The sequence below is a fragment of the Plectrocnemia conspersa genome, unplaced genomic scaffold (assembly GCF_051122295.1).
Source record: "Plectrocnemia conspersa isolate PC_06_02 unplaced genomic scaffold, ASM5112229v1 ptg000001l, whole genome shotgun sequence".
NCBI lineage: Eukaryota > Metazoa > Arthropoda > Insecta > Trichoptera > Polycentropodidae > Plectrocnemia > Plectrocnemia conspersa.
Genome location: NW_028277165.1, coordinates 25584531 through 25606976, shown reverse-complemented (window position 1 = coordinate 25606976; position 22446 = coordinate 25584531). Strand labels below are relative to the sequence as shown.

Sequence of the window (22446 nt, the reverse complement as noted above, 5' to 3'; positions counted from 1 at the left end):
AATAATAATCAAACATGGACGGCAGCAGACTGCAGATAACACCGTGTGTTGCACATTACTTTGAAATGAGAGATAAGCTGAAGAAGACGCAGAAAGCGGCGAATCTTCTCAGTACTAAGGAAGCTGTGCTGCGTCTCAATGTCAACAGAAACAGCAAAGAGTTGATAGAAAATTGGAAAAATATCTTGGAATACATTAACGAAGCTTTCATATCCTTGGCGACTGCAAAATACTTCAATAGCAACTTCTCGTTACAGGTCCTCGAAGACATCCCGAATGTAAGAACTTATTCAAAATAAACTGCAATTTACATATAATCTTGGTAAAAATAAAAGTTGTATGTTATAATATTTAAAAATACAAATTGGTCAAGGTTTTTTTTATATAATTTTGCTACAGTTAAATCAGGGCTGTGGAGTTTCTTAAACACGTTGAGTACGGTTGAGTGTTTGTTAATTCATTATTTATATTATCTACAACTTCTTTAATATTATCACCTGTGCAATACATTAATGTGTCATCTGCAAACAGATGTATTTTACACTTTTTTACATTATTAAATATACATTAATATATAATGGACGTTTCGCAACTGTCAAATTAAGTTTCGTAGACATTTTAGAGTGGCATATAATGTCACTACGCGTATCAGTCAAATTATATTTTCGCTAGTAGAAATATGTATATATATATCTACTGGTGAAAATATAACTTCTCTGAAAAATATACATTCACTGTAAAATTTATACATCGCATGTAAATAAAAAATGATAAGTACGTAAATGTATATAAATAATGATTAGTTTGTAAATTTTTTAGGGTGGGGGCAAAAGTTGTCCAGTCGATGGTCGTTTTTTTTAATGTTTCGATTTCATTAAGGTTCATAAATGACATGCATTTTTCTGACCAAATTCAAAGGGGGGGGGGCAAATGCCCCCACATGCCCCCCCCCCCCCAACACCCAATGATGTTCCTGTGCAAAACACTTGGATTACTGTAAGAATATTGCTTTTTAGCTCAATAAGAAATCAAGGTATACTGACAAACACACTTAAAAAAATCTGAAGCTTTTCAACCCGCTGGTCATTATTTTTTTTTAATCAAGTCTTATTTATAATATCTTGTAAATATTACATTGACTACAAACAGTTGTAAATCACAATTTTTATGCATATTGGTGAGAATGTATATTTGTTCTCTACTCGAATGTAATTAAGAGTTATTTTACTCTGTCTCATACTCATAAACAATAAAATTAAGTATGTTAAAAAAACCTACTCATTTGAGGCTCATAAAAGGTACATATATTTATTTAAAATTTCCCTTGCTATTATAGTTGTTAATAAACGCAGAAGTAAATTAATATACAAGTACTAGTTGCCAGAAAAAGATGATATATTCAAGCCTTTTACATAAAAAGAAGTGATTTGATTTCCATAATATTAAAGATAAAATATCGATCCGCACTATCAGTGACATCTATAAATGAAAAACATATGTCTTCGATTTTTAGCCTGAGTAAAAATATTTGAATAACCTAATCGGTAATGATAATTTAAATTTACTTTTCAGGTTGCCGAGCTTTCCATAGTTAAAAAGTCCACGGGGACTTCCTTATACGAATTTAATCTAGTAGAACATGGTCTAGAGTCCAACGCTCTCTTAGGACTTTCATCCGGCGGATCTCAAATACACGATGTTAAAGTTAATTTCAAGAATTTACTAACACTGCTTGTGAAGCAGGCCGAATTGAGAAATAGTTTCATTGTAATGGACAACGACTTAAAGTCGACTTCCAGGCTCGTTTTTGTGTTACTTTTATTTATTTTATTTATTATTATTTTATTTTGTACTGATGTTTTTAGGAAAGTCAACGTGATGAATAAAATGCTCATACCAAAAATTGAAAATACTGTCAAGTATATATTGGATGAAATCGAGGATATGGTTTGTATCTGATTTATTTATATTTAATTTATTCATAAATATGATTATTACTATCTTGTATGTGATAGACGTTACCTTAATAACTTAATTAATGATATAATGTATGAATATATTATATTTAAATAGCACAGTAAGTAAGTAGTTTATTATAATTCTATTATTAAAAGAGTATATAGTCACTGAAGCCCTACAAATTATATCAATTGAATCAAAGTATATTTTTTTTAATAATATTAAAATTATATTTTATGTAATTTTGTAATAAAAGGTTATAAACATGTAATTATTTTATAAAAAAAGTAGAAAATTTCATTTCAGTGTTGTATTTCCTAAAAAATAAAACCTATCAACAGAATTTAAAGATTGTAATGTAAGATAACGAAGGAAAAAGCAAGAAGTTGTTTTCCATTACAACCGAACAAAGGGTAGTGTTGATACAGGCTATAAAATTACACAATCCTATTTTTTCGCGAGAAGATGACTATTTAAGATGTTTATGGAGGTTAAAATATGTCAAAATGCGTAAAAACTATGTTCGCACAGAAAACATTTTTCTACCTTCAGTCTACTAAGGGATATAATATGATTTTTTGATGAATATTATAGATGTCCAAAGTAATATTGACATTAAGATATATTTACAAATAGAAAAAGCAAGCGATGTTTGTTTTATCTTTTTATATCCACATACGTATATTCGCTACATATGTATTATATATTTGTACTTTAAATAACACAGCATCCATTTTTTAATACACTTATTTTCCTCAGGATCGCGAAGACCACTTCAGAATCAAGAAGGTCAAATCTGGAAAGAATAAAGAAATTGAAAACGTACAACCGAGGGCTTTCAGCCATTCCAGCCGTTTTTCGATACAACTTCTGGAAAATATGATTTACCCTGTCAGAGTAGGTGACAGTTACTTTTGATATTAATTTTTAAGCTCTGTATTTATTTATTTATTGAATCAATCTGATTGTAAATTTATGAACACAAAGGCTGACCAGACAGGTTATAATTTTATTTGAGTCCCATCGACTCGTAAGTACACTCGTAGTTTATTATCTTATTTAGAAATTCAAGATTGGCCATTTTAAAAATTGGAGAGTTATATATCCAACATCCACACAGAGCATTTGTATTTGTATACGTATCACTTTATTTCAGGATTTATTGAAACACTTGGCAAGATCCACAGCTAATGATTACAAAAAACAAATGGAATTCGAAGCTACGGCTAAAAATCATAGTCATAATATAGAAGTTGAAGCCGAAGGTAACAACCACGATAAAATAAATGAAATTAAAGAGGAACATCAGATTGATAAACACAATTGTTCTTATTGTAATGATGATGATAATGGTGAATCTAGCGGTGACGATTTTGAAGTTATAATATTATTTATCTGCACTGTGGCTATTGGATTTATTATGTATGTTTACTTACACGATTAGTTCATTCGTTTATTAATAAATAAATAATATTCAATTTATTAAAAATATTATTTTATTGAAATAAATACTATATCATAATTTAATTTGAAGAAGCCGCATTATATACGTGATATGTTTATAAATTTGTTCTTAATAATGCTTATAACTAATACACTTTTACTCTATTATAAAAAAATATGGAAGAAAAAAATAGTTAAAAGCAATATTATATAGTAGATTTGGGGTCAACATACCTTATCTATGATATGTTTCTTTCAAGAGTCAGCAGAGATAAATAATGCTGGAAGCGTGTTCATTACTTGGCAGTATGTATTGGTTTTTACAATGACTAAAGAACATTATTGGTTTGTTGTTGTCAAGAAATTCCTGCATGTATTCATAAATATTTGCTGATTCTTGAACGCTAATAGACTATAGATTGCTTTGCTCTTTTCTGATTGGCTAAATTTATTAATTTGTACTTTGTGACCTAATGAAAGCTGGATTTGATTAATTCGTGTAGGTTAGGTTAGGGTTTGAATAATAAATGGACGTTTCGCAAATGCCAGATCCAGTTTTATAGACATTTTAGAGCAGCATATACTTTTGCTAGCGCCTATCAGTTAAATTATGTTTTTGCTAGTAGATATACATGTCTATGAAAATGGTGAAAATGTATTTAGAATTCAATAGTGAAAATATAACTTCACTGAAAAATACACATTCACTGTAACATTTATACATCGCATGTGAATAAATAATGATGAAAGTATGTAATTTAATTTTACTAGCACCTGCCAGATAAATAATATTTTCACTGATAAAACTATATATCTACCGGTGAAAATGTATTCCGATATAATTTCACTGAAATAACATATTTTAAAAAATATTTTCGCGATCGATTCGAGACTGTATTTTTTAGATTTTCTTTGAGGGATAACCTGAGAATTTCTGGTTTAGTATCAGGGGCGTCATTTCAGCTTTTTACTGGAAGGGGAGGGGAAAGTTGGCCAGTCAGTGTTTTTTTATTAATATTTTGATTTCATTAGGATTTACAGTATTTCATTAAATGACATGCATTTTTCTGGGTAAATTGAAGTAGGTGGGTGGGGTGGGGGGAAATTCTGAAAAAAACACATGTTTATTCGACAATAATCTTTATTTGTTTATGTTTGTATTATGTATAAAAGCTTAATGAATGAACTCAAGCCATTGTCACAGCAAAATTATCATTTTTTGCATATCTTTTTGTCAATTTCGTGTTACAATTCAGCTGACACCAACATTGAATTTCTCCACATTTTTTGTTCAGTTCACTTGACTTCTCAGTGTTGCAATTTACGATTTTTTGCGCATAGTGCACTTTTCTATTCGCCAACCTCAGCGTGACTAGCAAATCTAAAGTGCATTTCACAAAACATTGAGATGCGTCTACTTTTGTTTTGTGTATTCTGGTACATAAACAAATATATTAAATCATATATATTTTAAAACACAGCGTTAAAATACTAACATTTAGCAAATAATTGATGTGTTCATCGTCAATTGTTATATTATATCTAGAGCTGAACGTAAAATCCAAGAACTTTCCGTTAAAAGTTGGCGTAAAAGCAGTATACTGTTTGTAGAACTGTCATGTTCAAAATAACAAAGTGGACTCCAGTTTGTCGTTAATCTAAAATTGTTTTTAATTTTTATTTATACACATAACATATAAAAATACAAATATATATTTTAACCTTATCGATGAATTCTACAGACTCAATATTAATGAAGAACAAGCATTTTGACATTCTTTATTGTTTAATTCTTCATGTTTTACATTAAAATTAATAGTTTCCTGATGCTGCAATACAATTATTATAAAGCATATATTAGGTGTACGAATAAGTTTTAGTATTGTTTTCTTCGACCAATTAAAAAATATATTCCTAAAATGCTGTATTACGTATGTAGTAAAACATGTTCAATCCTGATGAAACGACTATAAAAAGATTACAGTCTAAGAAATTTAATGTAATACGGCATTTAATGGTCAAATATTGTGAAAGGTGTGTTGCTGCACGTCAATGCTTAGTCACATGATGCTGCTGCGACCCTAAAAAGCATTTAAAATTATAGTGTGAAGTTCTTCTATGATGCAAATTTAGTTATTAGTGAGTATTTAAAAATTGTTTATGTAATTGCAACCAGTGGCAATTTTTGAAAAGTGCTATACAGCTATTTTATAGGTATGTACATATTGAAATAATTTAATATTTTAAACAATATAATTATGCATGATTGGTCGCTACTGGTTGAGACAATGATGAGCACTACAGTAAATGCGTGATCGTGATCAATAGTATAATAATGTATTATAGATTATATTTGTGTGACTTTGTTTTAAAAATGCCAGATTAGCCTTTGCGTGGATTTATATAATTCGTTGATATATAACAGTAGTTGATCTTAAGGGATGAAAATTGACAAAAATGAAAGATATTATAGACTGACATATTATAATTCCCATAATATGTTATAAACATAAGATGAAGATTTGCCAATAAAAACCCATTTGTGCACATAATAATAACGTATATGATTGAAATTAATTAATAAGACGTACAAGTGTATGTTCGTTCATAAGTGATTTGCATTTTTCCATTTCAACAGATAATACTTCGAGTGCCAGTTTTGCTTTATCAGTAGTACTCACAGAATCATCAATTGTTCTGCTAAAAATAAAAAACGTTTTAAACCAAGCATATTATTCGTTACTTATAATAACAAACTATTTTTTTGAATTACATTTTAAATTCATCTATAAGATTATACGTTGAAGTTGTAACATTTTCAAGTTGTGTTAAATGATCTGTAATTTAATATGAAAATATTATCAATAAGAATTATTATTTTGTAAGTATCTCAAACTCGTACTGCTGCGTATTTCTCCATCACTCAGATAGTCATCCGAACTATCGTGACTATCTTCATTCAGAATTATAGGCACCAGAGCTATAATATTAATGTTATTAAAATTAAATAAATAACCACAATCATATCATTTACTCCATATATACTTTTATTATCGCTTGCTTCTTTTACTTTATCTTGTGAAGATTCTTCATAAGTTATAGTTGTAATCGCAGTGTCGCTTGATTTTTCATTATTTACTATTTTAGTGTTTTTTTTATCACTTTGAATAAGATCTATACTATTTGAATTATTAGCTACTTCATTATTCTTAGTTAATGTTTGAATATTATCAAAATCTTCCATTGTGTATGTATTACGTCTCAATAGTAAAGGATGTGGTTTAAGAGATTCTTTTTCTGTCATACTGTCTGAAGTATTTCTGTAAATATTATTTAGTATTAATAATATATTTCAAAAACAATATGTATAATATTATAACTTACTTATTATTATCAGTATTAGAAATATTAATTATTTTTATTGGATTACTTGCATTATTATTATTATGTTGTTCCTTAATTGTTTTTTTGTCTTTATCATCAATCACTTCTATTTTTCTTTCGTTATCCTTATTAATTATAAAAAAGCGATTATTTTTGGTAAATATTTAAAATATAGTATTAGTACAATATATACCTGAGTCTGATTAATCTGTTGTAGTTTCAAAACATCAACTTCCGATTGTAAAGTTATGGTTTTTAATATTAATTCTCTATTAGTTAAATCTAAAGACTGATTCAATAAAAATTATAAATAGTTTATAAATGAAAGAATATGTATTCTATATTAAAAATACCTTAAAATTCAATTTTGATTCGAGTAATTGTTCTTCCAGTCTTTTCTGTTTAACATCCGTAGAGTCAATTTCAATTATTTTCATACCATGTTTCTTTACTTTCTCCTGAAAATGAAAAACATTTATGTTTTATAAATTTATAGACTTATTATAATGCATTCTGAATATTAATGTACTTTTAAAACATCAAGATGATTCTCAAATTGATTCAAAACATCGTTAGTCATTTTAGATTTCTTCAACTGCCGTTGCAAATCGAGCACTTTCATTTGCTCGTAGACTAACTGTTGATTAAGACTATCTATTGAAGTAGATAATAGATCATTATTTATTCTACAAAAATGCGATTAAGATATAGATATTGTATTCACCATTGATTATATTTAAATCAGATTTCTCATTTTTAGTCTCCGTCTGTACGCTTATACTTCTCGTGGTAATTATTTCAACTTTTTTATTTTCTTGTGATGGTATTTCTTTTGGAGTTTCTATTATATCATCCAAGAACTTAACATGCTTTACGTTAACTAAGTCTTTTATGCTCTCCTTTTTTAAGTTATCCAGCTCCTGATTGAACGTTTTAGTAAAAATTACTATAAGGATGTTTAATAAATATGTAATAGACTTACATCTTCTAAGAATGTTATTTTATTTTCCAAACTATTGTATAAATCTTCGTTTTTCAATTCATATAATCTAAAATATGAATTAAATAAGAATATAGTTAATTTTATATAATTATACAGTACAAACTACCTACTGGTCTTCTTTATCTTGTAGAAATGATTCTGTATAGCAATAAGTAGTGTGAAAGTTGTTTTCTCTTTTGTTCTGTTCGTGCAGTCTTGAAAGCTTTGTATTTAGTATTTTTATTTTATTGCTCTGAAAATTTATCTTTTTCTTGAGAGTCAAATTATCTTCCCATGCTTTATAATAGTGATCTTCTAATTCTTTGCGGTTCAATTTGCCAATTAATTGGTTATGCACATAAACTGTAAAAATGATGACATATAAACGTTCACTATTAAAATAATATGTCATTTTTACAATACCTTGCTTTTCAGGAATATGGCCGCAATGTTTGCATTCCATCTGTATATTTTAAATGGTTTGAATTATAATGCTAGTCTGCAAAAAATAAGGTTATTGTTTTGGTTCAGTTTCCATGGTAATGTGTGAGGTAATCAAATTATTTTACGAGTAAGAAACATTTAATGACAATCTATACATGGATTTACATATAAAACAGTAATTATTTATGAAATATTTTTGTTAACAATTATTATTTATTAATTAAGATTAAAATACATTTAAAGAAAAGCTATGAATTTTAATTATTAAAAAAACGACCAGAAAAGAATTAACCAAACCCAACTTGACTTAGGGCTGATTTACACGCTGCCAGTTGCTGACATGCCAGATGGAAGTTGACTGAAAGTTGACTGGCCGTTTACACAGTGCCAGCAACTGGAAGAACTATTGTTAAGAAAAGCGATTGGTGAGCAGCAATTGTCGTTTTACACATTGCGCCAGTACGGTAGTGTGGTGGAGGGGGAGCGGGCGTGACAGTAAAACAAAAATATTTGATCTATTGGAGCTGCCGGATGCTAAACAAAATTTGGTTTAGATATGTTTTATTCAATTCTCACTTATTGTACTTCGATTCATTCGATTATCACTTAATAACAAGACGACTCCACGGTGACAGTGACGACACAATTTTATTACATAAACATGAACGTCATTTGGAGGGGGGGGGGGGGTAGGTAGGGTCATTTGTTTCTAAAGTTGCATAAGTTCTTCAAGACGCATGGGCGTTCGTAGGGGGTGGAGCTCTAACGATAACGATAATGCAAGAGAGTCTGATCATGGACACTCAGAGAATATACGAAATAAACTTTTAAAAATAAATAATACTACGGGGGGTGCGCACCGCTCTTCTGGACGTAAAAATCTAGGAGCCCACCCGATGGGATGTACTCGTAGGGCCTCAATATTAATGAGGTTATACGAGTGTTTATTCTCGTTCTAGCTCTCGCATGGTGTCGGACCTTAAGTTGACACCCAGCGGTAGTCTGGTACCTGATTGTAATTGTTATAGCTTGCATATAGAGCTTGCATGAGCGCAGGCAATGCGTGATATGTACTATGAATCTTAATGAAATTGAAGTATTAAAAAAACGACTACTGATTGGCCAACTTCTGCCCTCCCCCCCTATATACAACTGAAATGACGTCCCTGTTGGAGCATAAAGTTAGAGAATATGTATATTTAATTAAAAAGTTCATTAAATACTTTTATTTCTATATTTTATTATTAAAAACTAATATATTTATTTATAAATGTTTAATATACGAAAATAATGCTCAAATTCTAAATTGTTACAGCCAAAACTGTCAGTTGTGACAGCTGTCATTTCGGTCGCCATTTCAGTAAGCCGGTATGAATTCTAACGTAAATTACGTTTCACCTGCAGAATCCGGCAAGCTTATAGCCGAAGGGTCAAAATATATCAAAATCAAACCTGAAGGAATATCAAAACTTACTACTGAGGTAAAATTATTTTTTCAATTCATAGTCCTTATCATACTTTTATCTAATAATTGTGAAACATGTGCTCAAATAACCAAAAAATATAATATTGAAGCTCATCAAATGCTTAAAAGAAGGCGGATTTGAAAAGTTTGCATATGGTGATGATGGATTACATCCAACTTCTAAAGATGCGAATGCGATCGACTGGATTTTTGTTATTGATACGTTGAATTTTTGCTTCTGGTCTTTGACTAATAAGCCTAAATGGACTGTCAACGGTCATTCTGGTTATTATGGTTTAACGGCGGCTATTCGACGTGCTATAAAAGTTTGTATTAAATCATACTCTATAACATTAAATATATAATGTATGATACATACATCGTTTTTACAGGAGGGTAGTGATATAACAAACCCAAAATTTTATTCGACCATCACTGAGGAACAACTTAATCACATTATGAGACCTGACGATGGAAAATCTCATGTGTCTTTACTTTCAACAAGACTGAAATGCTTGCATGAAGTTGGCGAGCAGCTCTTGAAAAAATATGACGGAACGTTTGTGAATTGTATTAAAGAGGCAAACAAATCAGCTGTGGGTCTATTGAAGATCGTTGTTGATGATTTTCCATGCTTTCGGGACGAATCTTTGTTTGAAGATCAAAAAGTAACGTTTTACAAAAGAGCCCAAATCCTCGTTGGAGATGTTTGGTCGTGTTACAATGGAAAAGATTACGGAGAATTTGACGATATTGATCAAATTACGATGTTTGCGGATTATCGCATTCCTCAAGCACTCGTTCATTTTGGTGTATTAGAATACGATGATTATTTAATGGATTTATTAAAAAAAGGTTTGCTATTACCCATTAATACACTAGAAGAAATATGTTTTTAATCTTTTATAATTTCAGATGAAATTTTGGATAACGACTCCAGAGAGATTGTTGAAATTCGGGGATGTTCCATACACGCTGTTCAATTAATAAGTCACGAAGCCAAGAAAATAATTGCAGCTGAGGGTAAATTGGATGTTAAATCGATTAATTCTATATTGATCGATTATTTCCTTTGGCTGTATAGACGAGAGTATGCGATTGAATTGGAGTACATTCCTTTTCATAAGGTGCTTTGCCAATATTATTAAAAAATAATAATTATGTATTTATTTTTAACTAAAACACCATAGTAATGTTGTCATCGTTTATTTGTTTAATATGTACATCCAAGTTTATAAAATAATATGTTTTATTGTAATTGTCTTTATAATAAAAAAAATAAATCTTAATGATTATAGTAACATTTTAAATGAACGATAAAATATTATAACTTCATCCTAAAATGGTAAACACTTTAACGTATAATAATTTAGGATAAAAATCTCAATATCACCGTGACCTTCTAATAGTCAAATAGAATCAGTCAATTCTCAAAAAAGTACATGTTTTAGACCCTAGCCAATATACTCCAATGATACTGTGAAATCACTTCTATTTACAGGTTGGTATATATATGAAGTACAATGATTATTCGTTGAAAATTGTAACTCATTCCGCTAATCTGTTATATTATACACACATTTTTATTGAAAATTCATTATATTACAATAAAAAATAACAAAAACAAATATTTATTAACAAAATTCTAATCAAGAATTTTGTAAAAATATATTTTTTTTTTACATTCTACTTTAGACACTTATAATTTAATATAGTGTTAAGGCATGGTTTTTTAATAGCTAATCTATTTTGGATAGCAAGTCAACATATAATACATTTCCCCATCAATATAATGGCACGTTTTAACAATCTTAAAATAAAGGTATTTATTACAAAAATAAAAATCACATATTTACATTACCATATTTTATTTGTGTGCATTGCTTAACGACTCAAAGAATGCTAATTTGTTTCTAATAGAGCCGGGCTCCGGAACTTGATCGATTTCGCTCAATGGTTCTTCCTTCTCAATACCATCTATGCCATTTGTTATGGAATTACAAACACTAAGCGGTTTATTATTAACGCATGGCATTGAAAGCTTTAGTTCGTCTCTGAATTCTTTAGATATACTTCGTGCTGTTAAACTATGCATATGCTGAGGCTGTTTTACCAATGGCTTGTTATGTATCTCATTCACGATAGACTCATCTTCCAACATATCCCTAGATAATTTTCTCTTCGGCTGAAATACAAAAATGATAATTTGATTTGATAGTATTATACATTATTAATCATGTTTAATATAATATTTATATATACCTTAATATCTACATTAGCTTCTTTAGCTTGTTCGAAAAACTTTTTAGCTAAATCTTTAACAGAAGGCAAATCAATATCTTCTTTAGTTCTCACTTCAACATCCTCATTTTTATTTATATGCATATAAACATCGTTACTAGATTTCCATGTTTTTGTATCGGAAAATTTGCACACCGACTTATCGAATAAGTCATCCTGTACTGTTCGTATAACTTTACCGCTGTCTATGTTATATATTCTGGTCTGTTCCTCTAAACTGCTAATGCTATCGCTTTGATCTAACAATTCGTCCTCATGTAATATTATGCCGTTTGTCATGTCTAGTAATTTGTTAATGTGATTTTTATCGTTCAAATCGATCGGTAGAATGTATATATCGTTTTCTCCACTGTCAATCTTTGTAGCAGTCTTATATATTTCATCAAATTGAAATTCAACATCGTCGTCTACTATTATTGGTGTGGCCACGTAAATATTGTCATTGTTGTTAAAAGCAGGCGGTAAATCATTTTCTAAATTATTATTACAGGAACCCTAAAAATAAAGCAATATGTAAATGTAACATACTAAATAAAAATTCAGTCCAATTATATTTATAAATTATTTGTAAGAATATAAGTAATATTATATAAAAATAGCTTGTTATGTAAATGAAATAAAGATGCAACACAAATTGTTAGTAAACAAAACAAACAAAGCGTCGAGTTAGAGCGTTTGATATGATCTTTATAAATGAAACTCACCCATAGTTTAATTTTTACTTATTTGGCAATAGGAATAGAATTTCATGCATTACTTCTCCATTGTGCACGATAACCATAAAATAGAAAGTGAATAAAATGTTTGTAAGAATTCTGTGCATTATTGTTTTAAATAAATAACAACAAATTCATGCACAAATCATGTATTTACATATAGATAATATACATTATATAATAAAATCATGTATACAATACATAAACTTATTTCATTGAAACTATCATTGTCTTTATATTAAAAATCGTTGATCCTGAATCGGTTGTTGAGAATAAAACTATGAGAATGCAAAATACAAGCAACAACACAAGTTATGATAAAATATATATGTGGACAAACAAAACATACAAAGCATAATTCGTAATTTGTTACAGTTTTATAATTGTACACTCAATTTCTTTATAAATTTTATCGAATATTGCCACCAAAAGAAATGTGAATATATTCATTGTTATTATTATTATAGTATATGAAAGTTAAATATCATATTATATAGTGCAATCATATCTGAAAGATCACATATCAGTTTTTCCTAGATTGTCCTAATCTCACAGATAAATATTGTAATAAATAAAATCAGGGTTGCCAGATTTCAAATTAGGTTATGCGGGGAAAAAGTTTTATCTCGATTATTTATTTTTAAAATTAACAATTTTGCCATATAATTATAATTTAATAACTTTATTATTGGCCATTTAAAAATGCATATAATAAATAAAACAACATTTTTTTTTATTTATACTATTTATCCTAAAAACTATTAATATTTATCACTTGATTTATTTGACATTGATTTTTAAAAAAATTGGAATTCCTAACAATTCAATCCGAAATTTTGTTTTATCGTCAACTCGGCACCAAAATTTTTGGAAATCATTTGCTCCATAATATTAGGTGACCAGATTTTGATGATACCAAAGGACACTAAAAATAAAAGGGTCAACTCGGAAATTTTTGATTGAGGAGGGCAAATTTCTGCGGGAGCTAAAAAAAGGTCATTTAAGATTTTTTTCATTTAGGAATGCTGTGGGAGCTAAAAAAAGGTCACCTCGGATATTTTTGTTCGAGAAGGATAAAAGGAGGACAACATTTTTGAGGTGGACTTCTGGTCACCTTACATAATAATATTAAATTGTTTTTGGTGTATGGCAGAAGAGAACTCAAATTGCTAATTTCATAACCTTCCAGAAATATGAGTGCTAGTGTTTCCAGATTATTGTTTCAAGGATTATATCATGTGTAAGTAATGTGAAGATTTATGGCAAGAAATATATTCTTATTAAGAAAGCAGAGTAAAAACTGCTTAAAAAAGTCTCAATCGTGATTAAACTTTGCTTTCAAATAATGTACTTATATACTCGGGAACCACTAAAAAAGTGAATAAATATGAATATGCAAACTAATGTATGTTTTTACACTTTCAATACTATTCTAGAACTTTTGACCGATTTTAATTTAAATTCTCCTAGTTACTCTCAGTGAAAGGTGCTCATATTCAAAACATAAATACTTTTTCATCTCAGCCCCAACCCAATATAAATATATATTGTATTAAATTCAACCTGTTTCAATTGTGCTCAGTTGTACTTTACGACCCTAATGAAAAAAATAGTATTTCCCCTCCACCGTTATCCTATATTACCTTCCACTTGTCAGGATCGAATTTTTCATGTACTCGTCATCGATCATTAAACATAGTGCATAATTCAAACTTAGTATTTTTGTTTGATTACTAATTTCATACCCATGTACTATTTCTTATAACCTGATCTGTACATAAATATATAACAATAATGATACCCTCGAGCTAATCACACTAGTAAATTATAAGCAATGGAGATATTTACATTTATTTATTTAGCAATATTCGAACATAACCTTAATTTAAGACACTTTATCAGTCCTGCCTATGGATCCGTAAGCTGCCTCCGAAAATATTATTTAAAGATTTACGTTTTTTAAATGATCTATTAAAATTTGTTAAGCTACTTTGTTTGGAAGATCTTAATTTGCTCAAACTTTCGTATTCAACTTGAAACATTTCCGGTTCATCTGGTATATTCAATCTGATTGAATCATTACTCTTATTACTATTGACTATATCCAATTTCAGACTATTAATTTGTAGTACTTTGGTATCGGGTGATACCTTAAGATCAAATTCATCTATATTTTCATATAAAGGATTGATGGCAAAAATTTGACTAGCATTTTTTGACTTCATACAGATCCTACTGATGTTCGAATGTAAAGTTACAGCCTCTAAGCTATTCAACGAATCGTTTAAACTTACTTCGTTCGACGTTACAGAGGCTGATCTTGAAAATGAATTTCCGTTGAAATCCGACACATGCTTAGATTTTATCCTCGCTCCCGTAGAACTCTTTGCTTGATTAATGTAATAATCTCTTCCGTATCTATAAATTAAACATTCAAATCAATAAAAAAATATTTAGATTTATAATTATATTAGTATTACCTAACGTTTTCCTTTATTTCTTCGCTTAAAATTTGTTGCAAAGTTTGAGAATTCCTTGAAACCTCTTTTACTATTGTCGGATTAACAGGCGTCTTTGTTATTGAATCGAACAAACTTAACTGTTTTTGCTTGTTGAGTCGTGATTCTATTGCTTCTGGTGAGTATGGATTGTTTTCCATGGGAATGGCATTCATCCATTTCTTATGCTCTCGCTCAGCAATTGACCCTTTGTTATTAATATTTTTATGGTATAACTGTTACATTATATGCACATAAACATATTACAATTCTTACCAGGAATTGGTGAAAAAATTAAATCATCTGTTATGTTTTCAGTATCTTTTGTGATTATTGATTCGTTGTTGGTTTCTTGTGAACGCTCTTCTAATTCAACTGAAGATTTATTATCTTTTGATTCTTTTAGTTCCATTTCAACAATTTCTGAATGAATCTCATTTTGAGATGTATTGAGAGGCTCTACATAGTTTTCTATAAATATAATTTACATTATACACAATACAATACAAATTATATGAATATAAAATAATAAAAACTGAATCATACCTTCTATTGTAAATGGTATAATTAGTTCTACATCATGCTCAATACTATTAAGTCTGTAATATAAATATAAATATATAAAAAAATATGTATTAAATTTATAATTAAAAAATATAATATACTTTGGAATCGGAGTTGGTGGTAAAGGAAGTAACTCTGTATCTTCATCGTTATGTTCTAGTATTAGTTTAGATAAATGAGGTATATTGTGCTGTCGTTTTAAACTATCTAAATGCCTCTGTACTGGCACCGTCACTGTCTCTGTATATTCACTTTCTTGTTGTTGATTCTCTAATGACTCATGGCTGCTACATTCTATACAAACAATACAAAATAACATGAAATCCTTAACAAAAAATAATCTATATTATTATTCCACGTACCTTTACTGTCTACTACATCAAAATTAGTGGCTTCTGCCAAGTCATCTAATGCAACAGAAGATTTTAATTGGTTAAAACTTTCAGTATCGTCCGTATCATCCGATTCTAAGCTCTGCAAAAAGCTTTTCATCGTATTTTTTGTATCGGTCAACCGTTCAATCTTTGGTTCAATATCTTCGCTTGTGTGGTATTCGTTATTTTCATTCTCGTCTTTATATAATTTATTTTTAATCACATAAGTTTCTTGATTGTCATCTAATTCTGGAAAATTATTTGTTTCATCAAAATTGATGACAATCTCTGGATTCTTTCCGCCGATTATTGTTTTGGAGTTGACAAGGACGTGCTTAATATCGCCAGTGTTTTCGTCTTCTATATCTGAAGCGGCATCAGATAGATCCGTTGTATCTTCAGCATCTCTGTCACCGATCATGGCTCTGTATTCAGTGTTTGAATTAGGAATCAACATCGGCACAGGAACTGATTGAGACGGCTTGATTTTCTTTTTCTGAAATAGCCAGTTTTCTTCCCAAGATTTGTCATTTGTGTATATTTCACTGTTTCCGATCAAGGTGCCGTAAAAACTCTTTTTATTTGCATCCATTTGTGAATTAGTACATGACTTTTCTGTAAAAAGATATATCTTGCATCTGAATTCAATTGTCATTTATATTTACTAGTCTGATCTTTATAAATATAATAAGAAGGTATACACATTACATTTAATGCCAGATAAATTATTAACGCCTTACCCATATCGACTACATCACCGCCATACTCTGGAAACAATACACGATCCTTAGATTTAAAGTTGATATTTGAAAGTGCTCCGTCGACCGGATTGTCATACGATTGGGTATAATAATCATCATCATCATCTGTACTATAAACTGTTCGTTCAATGTTACATTCTTCAATCTAAAACAATGACGCATATCATAAATCATTAAGATATTAAATACATTTATAATCTCAATTGAATGTGTAAAACATACTATTACTGGAGTATCGGTCACATGACCGCTTGAATCGGAATGACCGTAATCATCTTGAGACATTGGTTCCAAGCTGGATGGTTCTGGAGATAGTGATGGTGAATTGTTCTTCTTGACGCTCCTCCGGCGCCTTTCTCGTCCAAACTCCCCCGGACTCGAACTACCGGAATGCACTCCGCTACTGCTCGCACCGTTACTCCGCTTGTTATCATGCTGATATCTATCAATCACCTGAAATGTATTTACTTATACATATTCACGACAAATTGATTTGTATTTCAACGATGCCTACAGCATAACTGATATCATCTTTGTTATCGCACTCGCTTATCATGTTTGCTAAATATACTTTTTAGAACCAAGAGTATCGGGTTTCAGCCGCACACTGAATGTAACTACGCTCATGTAAAAACTCAAACGACCGCTTCAAAACAGGGCTGAACTCAAACTAACTCAATTAATAAAGATTAAGTTTTTTACTGATTGATAAGATAAATTGAATAATTTGCAGAGGCGATAATCTCGAAGAAGGAATTTTTAGATGTACTCAACTGAAGTGCGAGTATAATTTTATCTCAAAGGCAGTAAAGTATAAGATAACATTTTATTTTATGTTATAAAAAAATATTTAAGGAATGAGTCACATAGTATTTTTTTATTATAGATATTATATACTATACATATGTATTATATTTAAAGCAAAATAGACAAAAATCGAGATAACGACTAGTGGTGCCATAAAACTTTAGGAGGGGGAAGGGGGGGGGTTAATAGGCACTTGCTTCTCTTGAATTTGCTCAAAAAAATGCATGTAATATAATGAAATATTATGAATAGAAAAAAATTAAATGACGTCTTTGGAAAAAGCTGAAATCACGTCTTTGGAACTTCATGGACTATAATGCTCGAAATTGTTTGTTTTTATTTGTCTGTTTGATATATATCTATATAAATTTAATTTCAACCCTTGATTCAGTGAAAAGACAGGTAGTTCACTGATACCTTACAGTGTTTTAATGTAACGTTTGTCGAAGCCACTTGAATGGTTTCCGGTCATGACGTAATTTTATTATAATTGCAAAGACGCAAGTTTGATCCAGTTATGATAATCAACATTATTGTAATCCATTTATATTATTTAGAGCATAAGTAAACAAAGTAAATAATAAACTTTTTTAGGATAGTCTAAAAATATTTCTGGAAATTTAACAATGAAAGTGCGCCACTTTAATTTTGTTGCACTCATCTTCACCTATTTCGTAACTTTTAATAGCTACTCATTAAAGATCATATTAGATCTGCAATCGAATAAAAAAACAAGGACCTTGAGCAAAAGTGTTTTGTTTTATTGTGGTTGTGCTGGGCCTCATACTGCTCGTATAAAGGTTGTAAAAATGGCTTCGAACCGGAACAGAAAAAAATCGGAGCTGAACCGAAAAAAATATTGATTTCTTTCTATTCGGTGTATGTTCAAACACGCGCATTAATTTGGAACAAATTACATTTTTTAGATAAATCAATTTCAATCACAAATGGATAAGCACAATCATCTAGTTCTAGTAAAACGTCCGATGAAAAAGTAGATGATTTTTTAATAAGAAAAGAATTGGCTATTGCGATAGATTCAGACACAGATTCTCTATTTATATAGATGTAGACATTGAATTCATATTTAATAAGCTTAACCATGTATAAAGATTAAATTGGTAAAATTTTGTCTAATAGAAGGGCGCAAAAATATAAATTAAAACTCCTGAGAGGTCAAGATTCCACGTCAAAAGCAATAAAATAGTGCCGTCGCCATCGCAGTGGGAACGCTCGGTTATCTAGCGTTCATATTAAGACTTTTTATAACAAAATTACGGCTTACAATAAGTGAGAATCGAATAAAGCATGTCTAAATCTAATTTGGATCAATAGAAGGGCGCAAAAAACAATTATCATTTCTCAGAAGTCAAAATTACACGTTAAAAGCAATAAAATCGTGCTGTCGCAGTAGTGACATATTTGACATATATTAAAACATATTTTTGAGATAGATTCGAGTCAGATTTTCTTTGAGGGATAACTTAGGAATTTTTTATTTAGAATCGGAGACGTCATTTCAATTTTTCAAGGGAGGTGGGGGGGGGGGGTTAGCAAGTCAGTGGTCGTTTTTAATATTTTGACTTCATTAAGATTCATAGTATTTAATTTGACTTGCATTTTTCTGGCCAAATTCAAGAGGAGCAAATGCCAAACTTCGATTTGTCTCAATATTTTTTTACAAATAACGATTTTAACATATCATTTTTAATATCTTTGTGACGACCAAACACAAACCCTCGTTACGACCAGAAAAAATAACACGCAGGTGTTCTTAGTCTAAATATTTTCCGTTATTGAAAGAATATTTCTTTATTGCCAAACTACCACGGGAAACAAACAAACAAACCTACGTTTGTAAAGGGTCATATTCTCAAAAATCGTGTTAATTTACTATGACCAAAATAATCATCCATCGACAAGGAAACAAGACAGCGTAAAGAATTGGGACTACACAAACCCTCGTCACGACCATAAATAACACGCAAGAATTCACCGGTGCATTGAAAGAATATTTCTTTGTTGCAAAATGGTCACGGATATAACAAATCACCAAATTCACAAAATTGACGTTGCAGTATACGATCTTGGACAATGCCCATCAAGAAAATGTCACTTTCTAAAGGCGTATACCTATTTCGCTGTTTTAAAAAACGAGTATATCTATTGGTTGGATGATCGCTGGATGATTGTGACTGGTTAGCAAACTTTGCAGCCCTGGATACTTAAGCCTGGACTCCGATGAGGAGAAGGTAGTCACAAGCAGCCACTCGAAGAGACCAGAAGACGCCCGCCGCTCGCAGAAAAGATACTGTCATGAGCGCTCATATCCCGATAGGGACTCCTCTATACGAGCACCACCGTAGCAGAGAGGGATCATCATCCGCTATACCGTCACTGCCACGCCACCTACAATACCTTTGAGGACCTCCCACGGACATCATCCCTGCGCTAGCTTCTCCGCCACCGTTCGGAGAAAACATCTCGCCACTTACTGTCTGTCGCAAGCAATTGTAACCAGATTCCACCAAGCGTCTCACTGGCTACGAAGTCACACCCTCTAGAGTTCTCACACTTTGAATCTAAATCTTATTTTGGCCATTTAAAAATGTATCTAATAATGAAAACAGCAAAAATAATTGAGTTAAATTTTTAGTTATACTATTTATTCAGAAAATTATTCAATATTTATTCCTTTTTTTAAAGTTTGTATTCCGAACAATTCATTCTAAAATTCTGTTTTATCATCAACTTGGTTTCTAATTTTTTTTTAATCAACCTATTTCTATATTTACGCCAAGCACTCGTCAATAGACTAAAACTCCTTTCAGATGTTGCATTTGCACTTGGAATAATAAAAATGTATTCGAAGATTTTTTATATAAAAACAAACTCATCTTTGATTACACGGTAATTGCATTATAGAGAAGATTTTTCTTAAAAAAACAAGCCCATCTTTGATCACACGGTAATTGCTTACACATACATACAACGGGGTCCCGCTGTATATGTGAATATTTAAGCGATGCATGTATTATAATTTATTTTTACGGAGGCTAGGAATCGGTTGTCAATTTTTGATTGCGTAAGCTTCGCCACGCACACCTTGAACGTTTGGAAGCTGAGTGGACAGTGGGGCGTACGCCGATTTACACGGACGCTTACGGAAAAAAATTCCCGACATCTAACGCGTGCTACGCATCCGGCAACGCTCAAATTTAAGGTGACCAGAAGTCCTCCTTCACAACGCTTCTAAATACGCTTTAAATTTTAAGTCAGAATTTGAACTTCCTATTACTTTGATTCCGATTTAAGACACACGAGAGTGCCACTAAACTCGCAACAAGCGGAGCTACGCCGAGCATTGACTGAGAAAGCAGCAGCTTTTCTTCTTCAAGCATAGTCTAGCTACGAAGTCCGAAACCCAAGAATGAAAAACGGTCTTCAGATAAGACAATTAGTGACAACGTGACGCAGACAAAGCTACGAGGACAGCATGTATTGCGTAAATAATAATTATTTATAATATCAATAACTTTGTATTCTATAAAAATAAACGCGCGACCTCATGGTTCACACACAACGATTCAAGATCTGCATGTCTTAAACATCCGCTTTTTAATATTGTAGTAATTACCTTATTCAATATGGCAGTCGTTAACAGTTCTTCGTATGTTTTTGGATTGAATTCTGGTAGACGCCCTTCTGCGTCTCTTTGTATGCCACTGTAATCTAATAACGCCGGAAGTTTCAGAGCTTCTTCTATAACTCTCTGCACCAAATTCTGCAGTTTTGCATGAGAACTGCTCGCAGATGATCCAACTGTGGATGGTAAATCTGAAAAATAAATGAATAAATAAAATAAATGAATAAATGAATAATAAATAAAGTTCAAAATGTAAGATCATTATATATTTAAATTCATTACGAGCTTATGTTTTGTGCACTGAAGCGTTTATTTGCATCAATATGAAAATCTTAGCTAATCGCAAGAGAAACGACTTAATAATTAGATATTTAACCAAAAATTCACACACTTTGCATTACAAAAACATATTAATTATAAATCTAATTATTAACATTTCATATTTCATCGCTGAAGTTATGTTTCCGTTAATTTACAACAATATAAAAATCACATGGATTATGAAACGTTCCTCTTTAACAAAATCGTCGGTGAGAGTGATTTGAGCGGGCTTATAATTTTCCAAAATAATAAAGAAATATTGCATTGTGCGATAGCATCATTGGTTCGTTTCCAGTACAAATTGCCATGTTTTCGTTATTAGTAAACAATTCAACCGAACGTTCGTGGGATTAGTAAAATTTGAGCAACGCTCTTTTTTTTAACAATCAGCAATTAATAGCACCATTGCCGTTTTTCAATTGAAGCAAAATAATTTCTTGGCTATTGTATTGTTCTTTGATAACAAAATTTCATGAATAAGGATTACTTTTATAATAGGAAACAATGGATATGGGATAATACTTATTATATACATATATTCAATACGCAATGAATATAAGTATAGGCATAACTTATACAATATAATTCTCAATGATTGCTATCACCCGAAAAAAAATACATATGTTTATTCAACATATAACGACACAATATAAAATAGATTCACTATGTTTATTTTAATATATTTTTAATTACTAGAAAAAAGTCTAGAAAAAATACTAATTAAATAACATCTACATATAGAATAATTTATTTCACGTGCAGTTTTCCTATTATAGAATCC

At 30.4% G+C, this 22446-nt stretch overlaps 4 protein-coding genes across 17 annotated transcripts in view; 2 read left to right on the top strand and 2 right to left on the bottom strand.

Annotated features, from left to right (window-relative positions):
• Positions 1 to 14: 14 nt before the first annotated feature.
• LOC148239400 (V-type proton ATPase subunit D-like) lies at positions 15 to 3403 on the top strand. Its single transcript, XM_088181891.1, has 5 exons — positions 15 to 278; positions 1573 to 1799; positions 1866 to 1947; positions 2719 to 2856; positions 3116 to 3403. The coding sequence occupies exons 1-5, from the start codon at positions 15 to 17 to the stop codon at positions 3401 to 3403; spliced, it is 999 nt and encodes a 332-aa protein (XP_088038017.1).
• A 1986-nt stretch (positions 3404 to 5389) lies between these two features.
• Positions 5390 to 8768, bottom strand: LOC148239399 (uncharacterized). Its single transcript, XM_088187906.1, has 13 exons — positions 8192 to 8768; positions 7900 to 8131; positions 7769 to 7835; positions 7511 to 7706; positions 7316 to 7440; positions 7140 to 7244; positions 6980 to 7075; positions 6787 to 6911; positions 6448 to 6722; positions 6305 to 6382; positions 6176 to 6239; positions 5994 to 6102; positions 5390 to 5483 (listed from the first exon to the last, which is right to left on the bottom strand). The coding sequence occupies exons 1-13, from the start codon at positions 8229 to 8231 to the stop codon at positions 5463 to 5465; spliced, it is 1533 nt and encodes a 510-aa protein (XP_088044032.1). The 5' UTR covers positions 8232 to 8768; the 3' UTR covers positions 5390 to 5462.
• A 752-nt stretch (positions 8769 to 9520) lies between these two features.
• Positions 9521 to 10960, top strand: LOC148239398 (queuosine 5'-phosphate N-glycosylase/hydrolase). Its single transcript, XM_088188758.1, has 4 exons — positions 9521 to 9693; positions 9788 to 10003; positions 10070 to 10532; positions 10593 to 10960. Exons 1-4 carry the CDS (start codon positions 9583 to 9585, stop codon positions 10823 to 10825), a joined length of 1023 nt encoding a protein of 340 aa, XP_088044884.1. The 5' UTR covers positions 9521 to 9582; the 3' UTR covers positions 10826 to 10960.
• M7BP (Myosin-7a binding protein) overlaps positions 10868 to 22446 on the bottom strand; it is a 61193-nt gene continuing 49614 nt past the window's right edge. For 9 of the 14 annotated variants that reach the window (XM_088188669.1, XM_088188735.1, XM_088188720.1 and 6 more), the window contains 11 exons: positions 21336 to 21535; positions 17114 to 17344; positions 16871 to 17036; positions 16119 to 16745; positions 15858 to 16050; positions 15739 to 15791; positions 15469 to 15663; positions 15175 to 15400; positions 14989 to 15112; positions 11940 to 12473; positions 10868 to 11862 (listed from right to left, as the gene is read on the bottom strand). In XM_088188669.1, coding sequence (XP_088044795.1) covers positions 11545 to 11862; positions 11940 to 12473; positions 14989 to 15112; positions 15175 to 15400; positions 15469 to 15663; positions 15739 to 15791; positions 15858 to 16050; positions 16119 to 16745; positions 16871 to 17036; positions 17114 to 17344; positions 21336 to 21535 — 2867 coding nt within the window. In that variant the 3' untranslated portion in view covers positions 10868 to 11544. Of the gene's footprint in view, positions 11863 to 11939; positions 12474 to 12682; positions 15113 to 15174; positions 15401 to 15468; positions 15664 to 15738; positions 15792 to 15857; positions 16051 to 16118; positions 16746 to 16870; positions 17037 to 17113; positions 17345 to 21335; positions 21536 to 22446 lie in introns of all 14 variants that reach the window. The other 5 variants (XR_015810217.1, XR_015810239.1, XR_015810238.1 and 2 more) reach the window with 1 other exon arrangement.

Excerpts from the sequence above, each read along its gene's own strand:
- LOC148239399 (XM_088187906.1), bottom strand. The coding sequence starts at position 8,231 with ATGGAATGCAAACATTGCGGCCATATTCCTGAAAAGCAAG. Across the intron at positions 7,441-7,510 it reads TGATTTAAATATAATCAATG|ATAGTCTTAATCAACAGTTA; the intron begins GTGAATACAATA and ends CTACTTCAATAG. Across the intron at positions 6,383-6,447 it reads AGAAGCAAGCGATAATAAAA|CTCTGGTGCCTATAATTCTG; the intron begins GTATATATGGAG and ends TTAATATTATAG.
- LOC148239398 (XM_088188758.1), top strand. The coding sequence starts at position 9,583 with ATGAATTCTAACGTAAATTACGTTTCACCTGCAGAATCCGGCAAGCTT. Across the intron at positions 9,694-9,787 it reads TATCAAAACTTACTACTGAG|CTCATCAAATGCTTAAAAGA; the intron begins GTAAAATTATTT and ends ATAATATTGAAG. Across the intron at positions 10,004-10,069 it reads CTATTCGACGTGCTATAAAA|GAGGGTAGTGATATAACAAA; the intron begins GTTTGTATTAAA and ends TCGTTTTTACAG.
- LOC148239400 (XM_088181891.1), top strand. The coding sequence starts at position 15 with ATGGACGGCAGCAGACTGCAGATAACACCGTGTGTTGCACATTACTTT. Across the intron at positions 279-1,572 it reads TCCTCGAAGACATCCCGAAT|GTTGCCGAGCTTTCCATAGT; the intron begins GTAAGAACTTAT and ends TTTACTTTTCAG. Across the intron at positions 1,800-1,865 it reads GACTTAAAGTCGACTTCCAG|GAAAGTCAACGTGATGAATA; the intron begins GCTCGTTTTTGT and ends TGATGTTTTTAG.